Source organism: Ruditapes philippinarum, unplaced genomic scaffold (assembly GCF_026571515.1).
Source record: "Ruditapes philippinarum isolate M1 unplaced genomic scaffold, ASM2657151v2 ctg257_1_1_1_1, whole genome shotgun sequence".
NCBI lineage: Eukaryota > Metazoa > Mollusca > Bivalvia > Venerida > Veneridae > Ruditapes > Ruditapes philippinarum.
In genome coordinates this window covers 71,678-93,476 of record NW_026864141.1, presented here as the reverse complement: position 1 = coordinate 93,476, position 21,799 = coordinate 71,678, and the positions used below count along the sequence as shown (strand labels likewise).

The 21,799-nt window shown below is 31.4% G+C and overlaps 1 protein-coding gene across 3 annotated transcripts in view; it reads left to right on the top strand.

The window, feature by feature from the left end:
• Positions 1 to 5,804, top strand: part of LOC132724547 (CKLF-like MARVEL transmembrane domain-containing protein 4) — a 35,008-nt gene extending 29,204 nt beyond the window's left edge. For all 3 annotated transcript variants that reach the window (XM_060709416.1, XM_060709414.1, XM_060709415.1), the window contains exon 5: positions 4,088 to 5,804. In XM_060709416.1, coding sequence (XP_060565399.1) covers positions 4,088 to 4,240 — 153 coding nt within the window. In that variant the 3' untranslated portion in view covers positions 4,241 to 5,804. The remainder of the gene's footprint in view (positions 1 to 4,087) is intronic.
• The last annotated feature ends 15,995 nt before the right edge of the window (positions 5,805 to 21,799 follow it).

Below are 21,799 nucleotides of genomic sequence, written 5' to 3'. Positions count from 1 at the left end.
CACCATGAGACGTAGTGCCCTGCACATGAACCAAGTCTCTAGGTCAAAGGTGAAGGTCACAGAGCTCATAGAAAAACGCTTGTCTGGAGCAAAACTTCTACATGCATAGAGGGATTTCAATATAATTTGGCACAAATGTTCATCATTGTGAGGCTGAGTGCCATGCATAAAATTCAGGTCCCTGCGACCAAGGTCAAGGTCACACATCCTGTGCATATCTTCCCTACTGATTTGTTTTAAGGTTCATTTAACAACACAGTGCCAAGAATAAAAACTTGCTTGCTAGATAACACATCTCCATCTAAAGCTTTCGTAAACAGGCGTATTTTGTGACTATGGCACCCTTGTTTTTTGTTAAAAATTGCTTATTGATAAAAAAAATTTAAAACTATCATAGATAATGTACTCATTCTTTACATACTTGATAATGGGAACAATTCACATCTGTAGATCAAGGGACATAATTAAGTGGTAAGTACTGCTAGAGTTCTGCCCCTTGGGACAATGCACATCCATAGGTCATAGGACATAATTAAGTGACAAGTTTTTCTCGAATTATGCCCATTTTTAACATGGGAAATATCTAATTTTTGTTTTGTAAAAATACTAATATTTTAAACATAATTATACAATTATTATCAAGGTTAAAAGAGCACATATAATTTTCGAAAGATTTACATTAAATGACTGTATCCAATAATTTACGCATTTTCACAAAGAAACAAGGCTGGTAAATAGATTCAACAATTGTGAAATTAATACCGGTGGTTACTTTTGTGAAAGTTTAGAATTTTGAAAAATACTTGCTTAAATCACACTTTGAAATTGTAAAAAGGGAGATAATGATTTAGAAAACATCGCTATCATTCAGTATATCTTATAAAGCTTATAAAATAACACGAAAATTATCCATCTATTATCATATTTAAGTTGTGACATTTTGTTCAATATGAAATGACTAATTCAATGCATTATTTTGATAAGGAAATATACAGAAATATATTTTACCCTTATTTATCCTAAAATTGTTTCACAAGTGTTTAAAATAATCCTCAGTGAAATTTTAACGCAAATGTTTGGCTGTCACTACTGGACACCTTACAATTGAAACCAATATTAAAACTATTTTATTTTTTGCATTATCGATTTTTAAAATAGTTTGCTTTACAAATTGAAGACATTGAAAGATGATACTTTACTCTGAAAAATAAAGCCCTGTTTTTTTTATTCAAAAATTTGAATCTAAAGACAACTTAATGTTCTTTCCCATTGTGGTGGTTATATTTGAAATAAAACAACTTGTTCCGTAGCATGCACATTGAGAAATGTAATCAGGTACGCTACTATTGTAATATTGTAATACTGATTATTTCTCAAAGGTTTTAAAGTGTGGTCAATTTTGTGGAATGACGAATTAATTTTTTGAAAACCTAGCAGCAGAAAATATTAGTTTTAGATTTGTGAATGCTGGCATATGAATTGAAACATTTACCTGTTTGCAACTCGTAATTTTCTCCGAGGGTCAATTTAAGCAAACATGTAGATCTACTTTTTATGCTCCCCAAAATTTCGGGGGAGCATATAGTCGCCGCCTTGTTAGTCCGTCTGTCTGTCCTTCCATCTTTCCGTCCGTCCCCTTTTCTTGTCCGGGACATAACTTTGAAACAACAAGAGGTATCAACATGAAACTTTGTAGGTAGATAGATATCATCGAGTAGTTGTGCAGTGCACAAGAACCGTAACTCTGCCTTGCCTAATTTTTGAATTAATCCCCTTTGTTTATTTTTACACTTTGAACTTTGTCCGGGACATAACTCTAAAAGTATAAGAGGTATCAACATGAAACTTTGTAGGTAGATATATCTCATTGAGTAGGTGTGCAGTGCACAAGAACCCTAACTCTGCCTTGCCTATTTTTTGAATTATCCCCCTTTGTTTATTTTACACTTTGAACTTTGTCCGGGACATAACTCTTAAAGTATAAGAGGTATCAACATGAAACTTTGTAGGTAGATAGATCTCATTGAGTAGTTGTGCAGTGCACAAGAACCCTAACTCTGCCTTGCCTAATTTTTGAATTATCCCCCTTTGTTTAATTTACACTTTGAAATTTGTACGGGACATAACTCTAAAAGTATAAGAGGTATCAACATGAAACTTTGTAAGTAGATATATCTCATTGAGTAGGTGTGCAGTGCACAAGAACCTTAACTCTGCTTTGCCTAATTTTTGAATTATCCCCCTTTGTTTAATTTACACTTTGAACTTTGTCCAGGACATAACTCTAAAACTATAATAGGTATCAACATGAAACTTTGTAGGTAGATAGATCTCATTGAGTAGGTGTGCAGTGAACAAGAACCTTAACTCTGCCTTGCCTAATTTTTGAATTATCCCCCTTTGTTTATTTTTACACTTTGAACTTTGTCCGGGACATAACTCTAAATGTAAAAGAGATATCAACATGAAACTTTGTAGATAGATACAAAAAATTGTATGTCTCATTGGGTGGAAGTGCTGCGTGCTTAAGAATCATTACTCTGCCTTGCCTTATTTTGAAGTAATTGCCCTTTGTTTATTTTTACTTTTTGACTTTTGTCCGGGACATAACTTTAAAACTATTAGAGATATCAACATGAAACTTTGTAGGTAGCTAGATATAATTGGATAGAACTGCAATGCTTAAAGAACCTAAACAAAGCCTGGTCTAATTTTGGAGTTATTACCCTTTGTTCATTTTTACACTTTGAATTTTACCCGAGACATAACTCTGATATCATCAGGAAACTTTATAGATAGATAGATCTAATTGAATAGGAGTGCAGTGCAAAAAAACATAACTCCGCTTTGCCTAATTTTGGAGTTTTTGCCCTTTGTTCATTTCTTTTTATACTTTCCTGTGTCCAGAACCTTCTCGGGGAGCATCACCCGGTTCAACCGGTTCTTGTTTAAGCTTATAACAGCTATTATAAATGGTGAATTGTAAACATAATTAGGACCAATTAAACACCCAATTTTGTAAGAAATGACAAGTTTAAAAATCAGTGCTTACCAGTCCTTGGAAAATACTTTAAAGGCACATTATGCTTAAAAAATTATTACATTTTTCCTACATTAGAGAGGGCAAACATCGTTTTGATAATGATTTTAGAGCATATTAGATGCTTATTAGCAAAAGAATGTAACACTGAACATGAAATTATTTTGTCTTAAAGGTAGCAAAATGTAAACAAAGCAGTATTTTAACTTTCATACAAAATACTAAATCACTACAACTGTACTTATATTTCCAAGCAAGCAAAAGAACTAAAAGATAGGTCAAGTAAAATGACCTTTTTGAAAACTATAATACGACACCGAAAATAAAGTTTTGTGACATTAGAATTTAAGCATATTGGGCTTTTAAATATGTGGATATTTTAGTGCTGGTATATGAGCCTATATCTGTACAAGAACTAATTAACTATGCTAAAATTTTAATGAAAACACAGTACTACAGTAAGTACAAGCATTCCAGCACTGTTTCGGTTTTTTGACAGGTGAGCAACTTCAGGGCCAATTATGTATGGTCTTCTTGTTTTGTGTGTTGAGATAACAATAATCTATCTTTGTTTTACCAATTGTTTGTAAACATACTTGCTTGCTTTAATGTCTTTGCAAGAAGAGGAACAGTAGCAATGTTTTCTGTTGTCTTAATATTGTATTTTTGATGTTTTTACCATTTTTGATAAGTTTTACCAATGTATAAACTTAAGTAAGTTCTTTAATAAAAAAGTTTTGAATTATTTAAGTGTACTTTAGAAATTTAGTTGTTTATTAATATATCTAATTATTGTAAAACATAAGTAAATATAAGATCTTGATTAAAAACTCAACACTTATGAAAAATAGTAATGAGAATATTAAAGTCAGGAAAAGACAATTGGATTTAATGTCAGTATTTAAAAAAGTTTAAAAAAAAAAAATTTTCTAGCTTTCATTTTGAGAAATTTTTAGAAACATGAAATATTAATTTATAATCAAAAAGAAATAATTTTGATAACAAAACTTTAATTATTGATAATGAACCTGTTCTTTTTAATTACAGTTCTTCACGTTTGCGGCGACAGCATGTTACGTGTTTGACACTTTCCTCCTTTTCCGAGGCTGGCAGCAGGGCCGTAGCGGAGGAGGTTCCTCGCACACGACCACAACAACAACAACAGAGCATACAACATACGAAACTAAAACTCAGTACTAGATTTATATATGCACCCTGGGCATTATTATGTAAAGACAATATGTATTGGTCATTTATATGTAATGAACTAAAGATCTGTTATATTTATAGCAAATATTAACTGTTTGGTGTGAATTTACCGTACTACTTCTTGAAAAAATAATTTTCTTAATCAGTGTTTTAATGAAACAATAGTTGTTAACAATTCTTACATTTTTGATATATCATGCAAATTTCTTTGAGACAACCTATAAATTCTTGTATATTTCAATAAGAGCAGACTATTATTATATTAAATAGCCAAGCTTTTACTCATGTTTCAGTTTTGTTTTGCAGCTTCCCGCAGTTCGTAAAATTTTAGATTCCTGATAAAAAATAAATTGTATGTTTTATAGCTTAAAATATAAGTTAATACAAAAATGACCTGTATATATTGTTTACTTTTAAAGATGCTGGCTTCTTGTTTAATCTAAATAGCTATTATAGGGATATATTTTGTGTTTTTATTACATGTGTATATTGAAATGTTAGACATTTTTTATATAGAATTTATATGTATAAAGTGGATTAGAGACACGTTAATAAATTTAAGGTTTTTTTTTGTTTTTTAAGATTGGGTATAAAAATTTCTGTTGTGGTACACATGTATGTAACTATGTATTTTACTCTTATTGAAGAAATAGAAATATTGTAATAAAATCCTGTTATACTGATAGGGTTTATATATAGAGTGTACTGGAAATTGTGAATTTGTTGTTTAATTGTTAGCATACATTGTATATTAAAGGAACCCCACTGCGGTACAAAAGTGTTACAACATAAAATTAAAATTTCTTACATAGACCAGCTTGGACGGAAAGTTAAATCAGAAAGTTAAGCAAAAGATAATTAAGATATATACTTGAAAATTATATTTTTGTGCTATTCTTATTCAGATTTCAGTGAAAAGAAAAGTGTTGCAACGCTTTTAAATTTTGGGTTATTTTTCTCAATTAGAATAATTATTCTGGAACAAATGAAGTTAGCAATTGATCAGAAATTTGGCACAATTAAGCTATTGGTCTAGATCTATATGAAATTAAACATTAATCTGAAGAAAGAAAATTTGCAGTCATGTCAAAATATTTCAGTGGTGTCCCTTTAATAATATATAAATTTAACTAAAAGTTATTTATACAGCATATGATTGTATGTTTAATTTGGTATATTTTTCTGAATTTTGCTTGCAATAATTTATGTAATAATAAGATCTAGGAAATATCACTGTGGTGAGAAATGATGATTTAATATCTTCTTAAAGGCTCATTATACCTATTATTCTTTCTTTTCAAAGGGCAAACATGAGTTTTATAATGTTTAAGTTATAACCGTTAAGTTAAAACATGTTAGATGCATTACTTAAGTTAAAAGCATGTTATATGCTTATCACCTGAAGAAAGTAACACTGAATGTGATATTATTGTAATGAAGTAGTATTTTGACTTCTATACAAAATACTAACTTTCTATAACTGTAACAATTGCCAAACAGCAATAGAAGCAAAATATGTTTCAGGTAATTTGCTAATGAGTAACTTTTATTTGTTTAGAAAAAATTCTAACAGGACACCAAAAATAAAAAAGATTTTAACAAATAAAGATAAAAGCTCTTCTGGCTGGGGCATTATGGGCCTTTATCTAAATAAATGTTTCATACAGACAGTTACAAATAAAGATAATTTTATACAATATGTGAATAGATATCTTAAGGAATATAAATATGTGAACATTTTTTTTGGTCGACTTAAATGTTAAAATCTTTAGTAAATATATTTTATCGTGACAAATTTCATGTTTTGATAATGTATGAAAGTATGTTTGTATTGAATAGTAATATTTCAATGTTTTGATAATTTGAACAAGTTACGCATGATTTGACGAGGTACACCTTGATTTTGATGCAAACAATTTTGTGAATGATAATACTCAAAAACTTGGCAAATGTCCCATTTCCCACCAAACAGTGGGTTTAAAACAAGATATGAAGAACAGGTAATCCTCGGAAGCATTAATCACATCAAAATTATAAGAAAATTGCAGAGTCGGTTTGATTGAGTCTGTATATGAGGGATAATGAAAAAGTGCAACATCCTTCATGCCCCAGCTTGAGCAGTTTTACAATTACAACTTTGTAAATGTATCAATAATACGCGTATGTGTCAATCACTATGTAGTGAAAGGAGTTCCACTATGAAGCTATAACAGTAAAAGTTTGTTTGTTACCCAGTAAAAACCACATTTGCCAAGTTAAGAATAACTTCTATGGGACTGAAAAACTCCAACTTGTGTATAATGCACTAAGAATAATTCTTGAAAAGAAAGAATACTCTAAACTTAAAAAAAATACCTAAAAAGAATATTTTTTTGTTCCATGTGAGATATTTGGGAGAATAATCTTTAAAGTTGAATTATTATGAATTTATAATAATACTTGTGACATAATGTAACAGGACAAGCAACTACCCACTAATCAGCAGTCTTATGTTGGCATCAAAAGGGCAGCTGATCGATAAAACATAGTTTTCAAATAATATATAATAACATTATAAATACTTACATTCATAACTTTTCATATCACCATTTGAGTCGCGTCATGACAAAACCAACATAGTGCGTTTGTGACCAGCATGGATCCAGACCAGCCTGCGCATCCGCGCAGTCTGATCAGAATCCATGCTGTTCGCTACCAGTTTCTTTACTTGTTATAGGGTTTGTAAGCGAACAGTATGGATCCTGATCAGACTGCGCGGATGCGCAGGCTGGTCTGGATCCATGCTGGTCGCAAACGCACTATGTTGGTTTTGTCATGACGCGGCTCATTTAGATTATAACCACTTGGTATATCTCTCTCTCTTATAATCCCCGTCAACTAAGGACAAAGGGTACTCTTGTTCAAGGATCTACCTTACAAAATGCTGGTGAATGCATCTAATTACGAGGCGAAAGTCTTGAGATGCTTTTCCGGTGATATTTTGTCTCCGATAAAAAACTATTCTGTGATCTGTTCAACGTTATTAAAAAATTAAATGAAAATTAATAAATATTATAATTTTAATGACATAAATGTCAATATTTATAGATTTACTGAGCTTAAATCTTCAGTAGTTAATTGTGTGAAATGGAAGATTATTTGTTTTTTCTTTTGTTAACTGTTAACGTTAATTCTATTCCTGGGAAGGCCGAAGAAAAGCCAATACTATAAATTTTGAGCATTTTATTCAGTGTTACTACTTTTCCTATATTATAATAGTACTGTAAATTAAACCCCATTTTATGTTTTATAGATGGGCATTCATGGTAAATTATACTAACTAAGCAAGATGGGTTTTTCTAGAGTTTAAAGAAATCTCAGTAAGTCCGAAATAGATAAAAATTCAATATTATTTTAAACCAATTTATTATAGGACAAAAATTAATGAAATTAGGTTATTTATTTATTAATTTATTTATTTAGATTTACAATAGATTTTTTTTTAATGAAGGAAAGGGGATTTTTTAGAGTAATTTTCTTGTAGTGCCATGTTTATTATTAGACCCTCAGTTGCCTTAAAGTAAACATAACTCTGTCCATTTTTCTATTTATTTCATTTTTTATCCACTACACCATTTATTGATTTCTTTACACCACACATATAACACATATGTGTGTACACGGCTGTGTTGTTAATGTACATTCCTGTATTTGTATGATATATAAACTCATATTAGACTAGTACAGCAACATTCATTTATCTGCATGCTTTCATGATATTTCAGTTGCAGGGACACAAAAACTACATTTTTCTCTCTCATTTTTTGGATAACAAGGGTATAGGTCTTGACCTACACGGCCCGCGAAGCTACACCGCTGATGAGTAGTTTATACATGTATTATTATGTTTGCTATTTGTAACACACAAAATAAGAAAATGGTAGAACTTGTAATTTCTATTAACCATCAATTTAAAATATATACCAGGAAGTAGACTGTCTTGTGCTACAAGTAAGAATCTATTATAGTATTGACAGACACTCCTGTTGAAATAGAATTTTATCCTGGTTCAGGTGATACACACAACTTGGTATAATCAAATATAAATGTAGGATATGTTAATAATTTAGTTTAAATAATATTGTATGTGTATATATTCTATACGTAAATAGATGTAATGGTTATATGAATAATACAAAAACAAATATTCACAGAGATATAGTGCCAATGTAGTCGGGCTTCAAATTATAACAACATTAGCAACAGCCCTCCCCTAAATTATAATGTTTAAGATATCATATTTATTCTGGAACTTTACATGGAATTAATTATTTTATAAGTTTTCTTGTCTTTGACAGCTTTTAAGTAGTTTGTTTCCACATTTCTAATAATTTTTGTGAAAATTGACAAGTTTTTTCTTTTTAAAAATACTAAAATAAACTTTTTGTGTAGTGTTTGAGCTAGTGTAGGACACCTGCTATTATAATGTTAAATTAGTCCTTGCTTGGTTAGTAACTGGGTAGTAAATTAAAAATTACCTTCTGTCAAGTTTCATATAAAATATGCAAACAATAATGTCATAAAACATGCAAAACAATAATGTCACAAAACATGCTAAACAAAAAATGTCATAAAACCATGTCACAGTTTTAAAATGTCAACATTTGTTGTTTGTAATATCTGATTATGGAGTGTTGTAAACTTTTCATTGTGCTAGAACTTAACATTATCTGTTTGCTTTTATGATAACATACATACATAGATCCAGGGGGAGTTGTTAAGCGGAGGTGGGGGATATGAAAATTTTTTAAAATGCCAGGCCCCCCTCTTATATATGCATTACCCCTTTGTCAACATTTCGTGAATCCCGTGTTATAAAATCCTGGATCTGCACCCAGAATAGCTTAAGGGATGAACAAAATAATTTAGTAAAAAGTGATCAATCTTTAAGACAATAGGAATCAAAAATATGATTGAAACAGCTTATGTATGCATATTGAAATATCCAAAATAATAGTAAAAAGTAAAATAAACTTGTTTGTGAAAAACAATATGGTGAAATTATCAGCTGGCAGGGAAATGTATTTATCAATTTTTGTGCAAAACATTAACAGATGTGATATGTTTGACTTATATATTTTGAATTTTCTTCTCTTTTTTTCCAGAATTTTTGTTTTGCTTTATTTGTTTTGATGTTTACGTTATTGTTAAATAGTTATTTAAGTGTCTATCAAGTAAGTTGAACAAATGTTTTACTGATATTAATATGTTTTATATATACATTTTAACATATTTTCGGGCTTTGGTGTATAAATGCATTTTCCTATTTGCAAAGATTAAATAATATACATGTAATTTTCTATTTTCCCTATATACATGTAATTTTATATTTTCCCTATAACTGAACTCTCATTGAAAAAGAAAAGATTTCTTCATTTATTGAAGGAGGACTGGTGTTGGGCTAGAGCATTACGAGTCGTAACCGGTTTGAATCCCATCAGTGGTGAGATTATCTTTTGACACCCACAATGCACTTTGATGCTATAACTGGCTACGAAACCAAAGTACCAGCTCAGTCATCTGGTGTTACTTCAAGCACCTAGTCTAGGTCCCCAAAATGAAGTTTGACATTAATGTGAAAACAAAACAAGAAAAGAAAGTTCTTTGATTAATAACCATGATTATTTTATGTTATTCAAGAGATTGTTTTGAAAAGTCATGTTGTTTTGTAAGCAAATGTGAAACAAATTTTATAATATTTTCTCGACATTGTTTGAAATCCTTTAATCTAGTTAATATTTATATCATCAGAATATTCTTGATAAAAAAAGCAAATAATTTTGTTATTATTCTTAAATTCTTATTCTTTTGTCATTATTCTAAAATTATCATTAAAAAATAAACTATATATGTACTTATATAATTTAAGTACACAAGTTATTCTAATAAACATATTTGACTTGTTGGTGCACAGACTGATACACACACTTTATATTTGGGCTGAAAAACCAGTCTAAAATTTTACTTGTATTTGATAGGGGTTTATTTTCTTTACTAGAAGCTTTAATATTTAGTGGTGTTGTGTTTTTTCTTACATATTTTCATAACATTTATTTCATCATATCGTTAGATCTGCTGTTAAGAAGTTTATAGGCCTAGTTGTTATAAATTTAGCTGAGAAAAAGATCTGTTTTTTCTGTTTTCATCATTCTTTTTTTCTTTATTTTTCTCTTTTTTTAACTAAACCATTTTTTTTACTTTATTTTTGATTTTCTTTCATTTAATGCCATCCTATTAGTGTAATTTGTAAACATGTACATTTTATTATTTAATAAATGTATTAATTTATTCACTTGTTTATTTTTTTATTATTTTCATTTACTAATTTGAAATAAACCACATAATTTACTTACAATGGATTTAAAGTTAACTAATATAGTTTTTGGACATATATCATTCATGCCTCATGTTTGTCTGTAAGATGAACTTTTTATAATAGTGGTTTTCTTATTCTGGAATAACCTCTTGTTATACAAGTAAATAAAGCTAATTAGATTGACTATTTGAAGGAAAGTGGGGCTATCCTACTTACCAAGGTGTCAGTGTTGCCTTCAGCCAAATTCTGCTTAAAATTTCTTGCATGGCTCCATATCTTGTCAAGTGCAAAAGGTTATTTCCTTGATATTTCAAACGTGTCTTGGGGATTATATTTGATTGTCATTTTCCAAGAGCCATAACTCTGACATGGATTTTGACTGAATAATGGCCCTTTGTGAACTTAAAAAATTCCATACTATCCAAGATTCATAACTGTCAATTATGTATTTTTACTGAAAATTTCCTCTTATGTTAGTTATGTTAATGTTAATTCCTACATCAACCAAGTTCTTGTTTACTATGATGCCCTGAGGTTGCTGTCCAACCGACAATTTTTGTTTATAATAAGGATGCTGGTACAAGCAGAACAATTTATATCCCCTGGTTGATTTCGGATGTTAAACATGCAAAACAAGCTAAAGATCTTAAAGGTTGGAAACCATTTGTGGGTAGTTACTATCTAATTGTTTGTCATATTTCAATATGACATCAGAAACTTCTATGAAACCATATTATGTTTTAAGGTGACAACAGTGAACTTGTTATAATTATTATAACTTTTTTGTACAAAAATAATGTGGTTTTAGTATTCACCCTTCTCAGACAAGGAGACTGAGTAAATTGTTGAGCATATATAGAAACAAGAGCCAATATAAAGATAAAACCAAATACAATAATGAGCCAAAATTATAATTGGAGCAAATTTAAGATGTAGCCAATATAACAATGAGAGCCAATATATTACAATGATAAAAGCCAATATGATCATTAAAGCCAACATAACAAAAGAGCCAACATTTAAGAATGAAAGCCAATATAAGAATAAGAGCCAATATATTACAATTATTAAAGCCAATATGATCATTAAAGCCAACATAATATTAAGAGCCAACATTAAGTAATGATAGCCAATGTAATAAGTAGAGCCAATGTAAATTTTCCAGCCAATGTGATAACTAGAGCCAGTATAAGAATTAGCCAATATTGGTTTGTTGCATTAATATCATTTGAAATTTTTCCATATCTATCTTTGAATAAGAGAAAAACAAAAACATTCCAAATTTTGTAAGCTCAATTCAATTGATTTTTATTGGGTCAATGTCAAGGTCATTTATAACATATTCATATGATTCAATAACCATTGTTTTAGTTACTGACAGTAAATAGAATTAGTTATAAAACTTGTTATCTTTATCCATGATTAAAATCACCTATTCAGTTAAGAAGAGTAAAAATTAAAACATGTATGATTGTAACCCTGTCAAAATATTGGTTTTGTCTTCTCATGAAACAGTGTGCAGAAAAGACAAATTATAAATGTCACCATTTGACAAAGGTGAATTTCATTGAAAAATAATTAGTTAAGCCAGACTGTCGTCACCACATGGGTAACACACCCATCATCATTAACTTAATCTTTCCTTACTAATGGCAACCTTTTTTCCCCATCAATTTAAAACCATAAAGATTATGCCTAAATTTACTTATATATTTATATTGTGTTATGTGGTTTGAAGTTAATATTATATATAATATATGATATATATGTATTTGTTAGTACACATGTACTTTATACCCAAATAAATGTCCTATAGTGTAACAATGTGTTCACTTATCATGATACTGTCGGGTGACTTACTTATACAATAAGCAAAAACTTATTCAAGGTGTAAATTATATATCTTTTATTCTTATTCCGAGTTTTAAAATCAGTGAAAAAAGCAACAACAGAAAAATAAATTCGCCAATGGAATCAGATCAGCATGGGATCGGGATTTCCCAATCCTCTATCCCAGTGATAGATTTTGTTGATCTAATTAAAAAAATGAGCTTCCAACTAAACAGCTTGTACATAGAGGAAGCCTGGATGACCCTGATTCGGCGGTCATACTCTCCGTGTATAAGTGTTACTAACACTCTATTCCCGTATTGTACAGTTACATATCCTTTATCGTAAAAGTACAAGTTACTACTTTTATACCGTGGTCAAGTTAGTTAGTTCTGGCTATGTCGCTTTTATTCTGACCTTGTGCGACAGTAAACAGGTCTAGCTGAAGTCTCTTTTAATTAAGTTAATAACATTTACTTATTCCTGGTAGAATAAAATTGATAAAAACAGCAATGGATTGTCAGTGGTAAAGGCAATGTTGTCAATGTTTATTACTCAATCATAAAGTAACCAAAATATTTTTTTCCATTTTTTTTTGTTCACAGTTTATCTTTTTAAAAAAGCTCGTTATGTAGACCAAAAGCATATATTTGTTGCCAAGTAAGTAAGCCTGATACTGTGCACGAGATAATTTAGTGTGCACACGAGATACTATGTCGTGACCACAAGTTACTAAGTCGTGTTCTTGAGATAATTAAGTCGTGCGAAGGAGATAATTAAGTCGTGGGCACGAGTTACTATCTGGTGCGAACGAAATAATTAAGTTGAACGAGATAATTAAGTCGTGCGCACGAGATGATAAACCAATCAGATTACACTATTTATATAAAATTATGATTTTTTTCTAATCCTAGAAAATTCCTGGTTAAGGATTTGCATTCAACATTTATTTTTTAAAGAAAATGCCCGCCTTCTATCATTAACGAAATGTTAAGGGCATTCTTATTTCTGAAAGCTAAACTTTTGGTATTATGCCCCGTTTTAGGTTTCTTTTTAAACTTAGAAAATCTTGACAAGGAGCATCACTCTGAAAACTATAGGTTTTGAAGTTATGTCCCTTTTTTACTTTAAAATTTTGTCTCAATTGCTTGTTATGTACTTATACTACTAGTAATTGAATAAAAAAGTATGAAGTATATCAACATGAATCGTAAAATACATGATGATTATTGCATGGAACAGCTGTATGACAAGGGATGTTATCCTGAAATCAATATAGTATTAGTTACGCCCCTTTCTAACTTTGATGTTTAGTTCAAATTGGTTTGTGATTGTAAATTTTGAAAACTATCCATTCTTTGCATACTTGAAAATTTGGACAAGGCACGTATAAGACAAGGACATAAATTAAGTGAGTCCGTATTTCTAGAGTTGGGTTCCTTCTTCACATGGAAAAAAACAACACTTTTATATGAATACCAATATCTTGAACTGCATGGATCAATACATCAAGGACAAAATATTTTGAATTGCACTTACAAAATTTCGCATGTCATCACACGACTTGACTATTCGAAAGGGAAGATATACAAACATACCTAGACATGAAAAAATATGCAATAATTGTTCCTCAAGGCAAATTGAAAACGAGTTTCACATTTTGTTCACATGTTCACAATATGCTGACCTTCGCAAAAATATCTTAGACTCTGGCCAAAGGTTTCGCAGAAGCATTGGGTCCATCGCTGCGGCAATGGAGTATTCGTCGCAAAAGCGGTTAATAAGAAATGGCCGTTTGCTGTTGCCTACGGAATTCCATAAACGACAGGCTGCTGCTCATTGCCTACTGAATTTTACTTTAAGTTTTAATGTTTTACTGGAAACACCTAGTGAGACGGGAGCCCACATATGTATTTCTTCCTACTTATTACACGCACATGGTGCAATTTATTGCCATTTATGCAAACACTACCTGGGAAGGGCCTTCATTAATGTTGGTAAAACTTTTTGCTTTCAAACTTTAACATACAGTTTCCTTATTCGTTTTATTGGTATTTTTTTATTTTTAAATCTTTTTTAAATGTACATTTTCAAGAAAATAAAAATTGTTTTAAATAAAACATTTCCGTACATTTGGCGAACCCCCCTTTTCCAATTTTTGGTAAAAAACATAAAAATGGGGAAAAAAACCCTAAAACACCCCATTAAACAAAATAATATTGCACAAAACCAAATATTTTGAACTTTTGAAAATTTTATTCCCTTTTAAAAATCATTAACAAAAAATGTTTTACAGCCAACGGCAGGGGATTCGATTGCAACGCATGGCGGGTGGGCCCATAACCATTTATGTCCTAAATGTGAAGGTCGTTTGTCTCAACGGCAGTTTAACATATAATCCTGGGAAATATAAGCAGGTATTTTGTAAAACTTCCAACTGGGCATTTATGTAGTAAATAACACAAAACACTAATCTCGGGTTGAAATTCAATAGAATTGTTCGAGAAGTTATTTGCTATAAATGCTCTGATATAATAGCAACAAATTCTATTAACTTCTGTGAAATGGCATGTGGATATATAATTCTAATTTTTGAAAGAACACAATTTTAACTTTACAAACGACATACACCATACTTGTGCTGCTTTTACATTTCAAGTACCAATTATCTACCGTGTTCATTTTTTGCATGACAAGTTTGGGCGTGTTACATCTAGAACTTTATGTTTGTGTTAACAACTGTAACAGGATTACCTCTTGTTTTTTTTACCCAGATTTATATTTATTATTATTATTATTATTATTATTATTATTTACCAAACTTATATAGCGCCCTTTCATATACATGTTCAAAGGCCGCTTTACAATGATATAAACTAATAACTAATTACAGCAGTACAATTTAAAAACTAAAACAGCAATTCACATAATAAATCTACGACATAATAAGAACAAGAATATGAAACAATCAATTAAAAATGTGGGTATTAACTTAGTGGTTAGAATTAAAATAATTGAATATCGACAACATACGATAAAATATTCTAGCGAAATTTTCTAAACACCAAATTAGAAATAATGTATTTTTATAATCCACACCTTAATTATTTGTAACTGTCTTAAAATATTAGCAGAATTAAAACAAATTGTAAAATTATGGTTGATATCACACAGTAGTCACACAGTTTTCTAAAATCACTGTCTCAGATTATTCACGATAAAACATAGGCTTGTTTGAAATATGTGTTTTAAGTGCACGTTTAAAAGAACACAATGAGCTCGAGTCTCTCACACCAGACGGCAGATCGTTCCACAGTTTCGGAGCTGCATATTCAAATCGTCGGTCGCCAAAGGTTACAGTTTTACTCGTTGGTACCACTAAAGTAAGTGCTTTGTTCTGAGATCGTAGATTCCTTCGTGGTTTGTAAACACATAACATTTCTTCCATATATTCCGGCGATTTTCCATTTAAAGCTTTGTAGGTATGTGTTAAAATTTTAAACTGGATTCTGTATTGCACCGGAAGCCAATGTAATTCTTTAAGTACAGGTGTAATATGATCGTACCGTGAAGTTTTGGAGATGGTGCGGGCAGCTGTATTTTGAACAATCTGCAGTTTGTTTATTAATGTTTGAGGTACTCCATACAAAATGCATTGCAGTAATCTAGGCGCGAAAATGACCAATGAAGTGACAAGTTGTTTAGATGCATCAATTGTCAGATATTTTCGAATTCTTCCTATTTGTCTAAGCTGATATAACATGATCTGCATACCGAATTGATGTGATCTTCCATGTTCATGTTTGAATCAAAGATGGCACCTAAATTTCTAACATTGACCGATTTGTTTTATTTTAGAGTCACCCACGGTTATCGATAGATCTTCAATGTGTTTGGAGTTATACGGAGATGAGAACATGATGACTTCTGTTTTATCAGTATTTAGTTTAAGCATGTTTTCATTCATCCATGATATTATGTCTCGGAGACACGCTTGAATGCGTTGTAATGTTTCTTCCTTAGAAATGTCATCTAATGGTTTGAAAGATAGATACAGCTGTGAGTCATCGGCGTAGAGATGGTATTGCAGTCCGTGATTTTTGCAAATGGCACCAAGTGGTTTAGTGTACATAGTATAGAATTTTGGCCCTAAAACGGACCCCTGTGGAACACTAAAATTAAGTGTGACCTGCTTTTGACAGCACACCGTTAATGTATACTGTCTGTTTTCTATCTTGAAGGTATGATGTTATCCACTCCAGTGGTTTTCCAGCAATTCCGAAAACATTTTCAAGTCTCTGTACTAAGGTTTTGTGATCTATTGTGTCGAAAGCTGCTGATAGATCTAGCATAACTAAGATTGTCACATTTCCATGGTCAAGGGATTTTAGTACATCATTTTGGACTTTGATAAGTGCAGTCTCTGTCGAATGGAACTTGCGATAGGCTGACTGATACTTTTCTTGAAGTTGATTTGTTTGTCACATGTTCATCAATGCGAGAGCTTACTACTCTTTCAAGTGTTTTCGATACAAACGATCAATTTGAAACAGGTCGATAGTTTTTTAAATGTTTTGATCCAATGTTGGTTTTTTCAGAAGGGGTTTAACATAAGACCTTTTAAACTCTGCGGGAACATTTCCTGTACTGAGAGAGATGTTGATAATGTTAGAAAGAAATGGTAAAAGTTCATCAAGGCACGATTTTAATAGCCATGTTGGTATAGGATCCAGTTCACATGATTTATTTGAAGAACTATTTATTATTTTCTTAATTTCTTCTTTTGATGCTTTCTCAAAGCGAGTCAGACTATTTTCAACGCCCATCTGTTCCGTTTCCACGTCACCTGGGTTTAGAACTAATTTTGATTTTATTTCATCCCTGATGGTCTCTATTTTCTCAACAAAGAAATCACTGAACTCATGTGGCAATTTATCAGTTTCTATGTTTGTGGGTAAAGATGCCTCAGTTGGACCATTCATTAGGTTAAATTGTTAAATTCTTTTTTTAACAGAAGTACACATAAACAAGTATACGGTTCACTTATGTATTTATTTTTCTTAATAAAAGTCAAATTTTTAATTTAAAGTTTCAAATAATTAACAACCCACATCTTAAAACTCAACAACAAAATATATATTTATTCTACCTTATTAACAAGTCACTTTTTGGAAGTATTTTTAGAATTATTTTAAGTCTTTTTTCAAATCTAGAAACCCTGACCAAAATGTCTAAATTCTAACAATAGTTTTCTACACGAAAGCATAACAAACTCTTGGTTTATCATATGAAAATTTTCTTATATATTAAACACGTCTGGCATTACAAGACATAATCAAAGACATGTTGTACTTTTTGCCACATAGAGTTACTCTCGCCGGCATATCCGACTTGGCGGAGTATCTTTTATATTTTCATCTTGACATCCCCAAAAATTTAGAATATACAGTGTACAGTACCAAAATTAAAAGCTGGACAATTAAATATTGAGCATGTTCAGGGTTAACTCTACGCTAACTGGTTCATAATTTGTTCCTATGAATATATTATGTGCGACCTGATAATTCCCTTTGCGTAACATTTTTGTGTCACTTGTGCTTTTTCATAATTCTATGTATATTTATTTTGGTCTTTTCCGTGAACACTAGAATATTGAGCAAAGGTAATTATAAAAAAAAATCTGTTTTTCTCCTGTAAAGAATCAATTAGGTCGCCACACCTCGTTTACAAGTATTAAGAATTTGTGTATTAATAATCAGAATAGCATGCTCAATACTAAACATCAGATACCTGTTTTGTTAGCATTAAACATATCAAACCCCTGTCACTATAGGACCTCGCTACGGCGTCAAATTATGCCGAGGTGCGCTGATTAAACAGTCGAGTTACATCGAAAGACAAATGTCGTCGCTCCACGTTCTGATAAAAGCACAGCACTGGGGACGTCGCGATAGCAGGGCTGTACGATCTCTTACAACGACACAGGAGCTCTGCGGGCGCACACAGAACTTTCTAGCTGACAGCGGCGTTTACAAGGAGATTACATGGCCTACTGACAATGTCAGCCACCCTCAAATGAAGTGCTACTCTGGTTGCATCATTCTCTTGATTGCGGACATGTTAAAATACAAGTTTGCAAAATAAACTAGAGCGGGTAAAACAACAATCAGAATAGACCATTTATGTCACATTCCCATATACCATCAAAAGTTACCACAAACTATTAAACCATTTCCAATTCAAACGATATTAAGTTGACAAAACTTGTAAGATACGGACATGATAATATGAACAGAACAGACATAACAGAAACTTTATTTCTTGGTTAAAGCATCAAAAGCTCAGCACCATATTACATATACAAAACAATTAATACATAAATGACACATGGCATGAACATAAATGCAAAATAATGGTTAATGTAATGTGAGATTGTTTAAGAAATTACTTAAAAAGCATATGAACACATGTATACAATACACAAGAATTTATCTATCTTCACCTAACATTATCAAATTAAGCAACAGTTCATGTTCTTTTACGTTTGAGAAATTGGTAATGCCTTTCAATAGAATCCACAAAAAAAGAAACTCGCAGTTTTAATTGTGACAAATGAAGGGGAATAACTAATGTAACTTAACATAACAAGTATTTAAACATTTACTTCCTTTTAATAATTCATTATCAATTTTAACTCATTACTTCGTGAGCATTTTGTGAAAAATGGCTGTTTTCATTGAAAAGTCTCCCGTTACATGTTCAAATGGCTATAAAACTATGAAAACTGCTTCAATACTAATCAAACTTGGCACAAGTGTTGACTTGACCATTGCCTTTGCAACAACATGGCCTAGCTTAAATTTCTTGTTACCATGGCAACGAGGGGACTGCTTCAATACTAATCAAACTTGGCACAAGTGTTGACTTGACCATTGCCTTTGCAACAACATGGCCTAGCTTAAATTTCTTGTTACCATGGCAACGAGGGGACATCTCAAAATTGCCAAAAATCACTATTTTGCGTTGATTTTTTCCATCAAAATTGATTTCAAAGTACTACAACTTCTCAATGGGTTGAGATAGAGTAAAGTGCTTTTCAGCGTTGGTTACACGTTACCTTATGATCAATCTGGGCTCATTTTAGCCTCTCACAAGTCCAAAATTTTCTTAGCGAAGAGGGGAACTTCCGCACCCCTTCACCCCCCCCCCAAAAAAAAACAGAAGGGGGCACATCCCCTTCTGTCAACCCCCTGATATATCTTTTGGTTGGGGGCCGCGCCAAAAAAAGTGGTCACTTTTTTAAACAACATTTCTCAAACAAAAACAAGTATTGGGGGCCTAAATAGGGCATTTTTATACCATTTGAGACAACAAAAAGGGGGGGGGATAATTAAAGGCGTTAAAATGCGTGTATATCGCGTAATGGGTTAACAGAAAGTGATAAAATAATTGAAATCACCCAAAATCGCGTTTTTCCATGTCTATACATGGCCTTGCATATAAATTTGAAGAAAAATTGTTGTTTTGTAGATTTTTAAAAAAAATTTCATAAGCCCATTACTCCATGAGCATTTTGTGAAAAATGGCTCTTTAATTTCATTGAAAAGTCTCCCGTTACAAGTTCAAATTGCTATAAAACTATAAAACTGCTTCAATACTAATCAAACTTGGCACAAGTGTTGACTGGACCATTATTTTTGCAACTTAAATTTCCTGTTACCATAATAACGAGGGGACATCTCAAAATTGCCAAAAATCACTATTTTGCGTTGATTTTTTCCATCGGAATTGATTTTAGTGCTGCAATTTCTCAATGGATTGAGAGAGAGTCAAGTGCTTTTCAGCGTTGGTTACACGTTACCTTATGATCAATCTGGGCTCATTTTTAGCCTCTCACAAGTCCATTTTTTCTTGGCGATGAGGGGGACTGCCGCCCCTCCACCCCCCCAAAAAAAACCAACAGCAAACGGCAATCCCCTGATGTGTCTTTTGGTTTTGGGGGGGGGGAGGGCACCGAAAAAGTGGTCACTTTTTAAATAACATTTCTCAAACAAAACAAGTGTTGGGGCCTGAATAAGGCATTTTTACACCATTTGAGACAACAAAAGGGGGGGGGGGTGAAAAATGCGTTAAATGGCGTGTATATCGCGTAATGGGTTAATAGAATTTATTTCTGTGTGATAAAAGAATACGTTTACTGGTTTTCTACGTTTTTATATAAAAAAACACACAAAACCGGCAAATAAGAAAAAAAAAACTAGACTTAATCAAAAATATTCTTTATATTTTGTCAAAACATTTTATCATGGTATTCATATTTTGTTGTGTGTTGAAAAACAAATATATTTAATTTGAGAAGATACAAATATAATTAAATAAATAAAAAATATATGCATATATGTACAATTTCATATTCACTTATAACTTAACAACTCTACATGATGAATATACGTATTTAACAGTGACAATGAAACCTTTTTCATTTTTTTAAACAACAGAAAAAAAACAGAGAAAGAGAGCAAAGCTTACACGTCAGTATATTATAACATCACATAATATAACTAAATTTTTTCACAAACTATTAAACCATTACCAATTCAAACGATATTAAGTTGACAAAAACTTGTAAATTACGGACATGATAATATGTATTCAAGGGACAAAATCAGCCACATGTACTGGTATACATACTTCTAAGTCATTACACACTTTGATAAATACTTTTGTTAGTTTAGCACGTGAAGTTCTTTATAACAAAATAAAGTCAGAGAGCCGAGTTTTGAGAAAGAAAAAATATGAAGAAACAACACGTATCAGTATTCTTCACTTGGATAAACAATCAAAACAATGTTTAGTAAAACATGATGGCTTTACATGCTTAAAGTAAATGTAAAATTGCAAATAATTGTTTAAGTGTTAAGTGTATATAAGTGTTAAGTCAACAATATTTCAAACCGCATAACAAATGAAGCTCTCTGACTTCCATTCTGGCCTAATCGTATTTGAAACAGCTTTGAACATTTATGATATTATATAATATTAAGCATAATATGTGTAAACTTGTCACTTTGAAATATTTTCTGAAACCCCGCCCCCAAAACAACAAGAACAAAAACACACACAAAAAAAAAACACACACACACACACAACAATAACAACAACAGAAAAAAAACATGCCCCCACCCAAATCTTATTTAAACAGCCGTTTTTGGCGTCCGCGCCGAAGCGCGGCACCTATTGGAATGAAATGAGATTTTGTGAAAGGGCGACAGCAACTTCTCGAGCCTTTTATAGTTGCCAATAATAAAAGCCGATCATTCCGATCGGTATGAGGGTGCTTGATTGTTAATTAGTTGCGATATGTA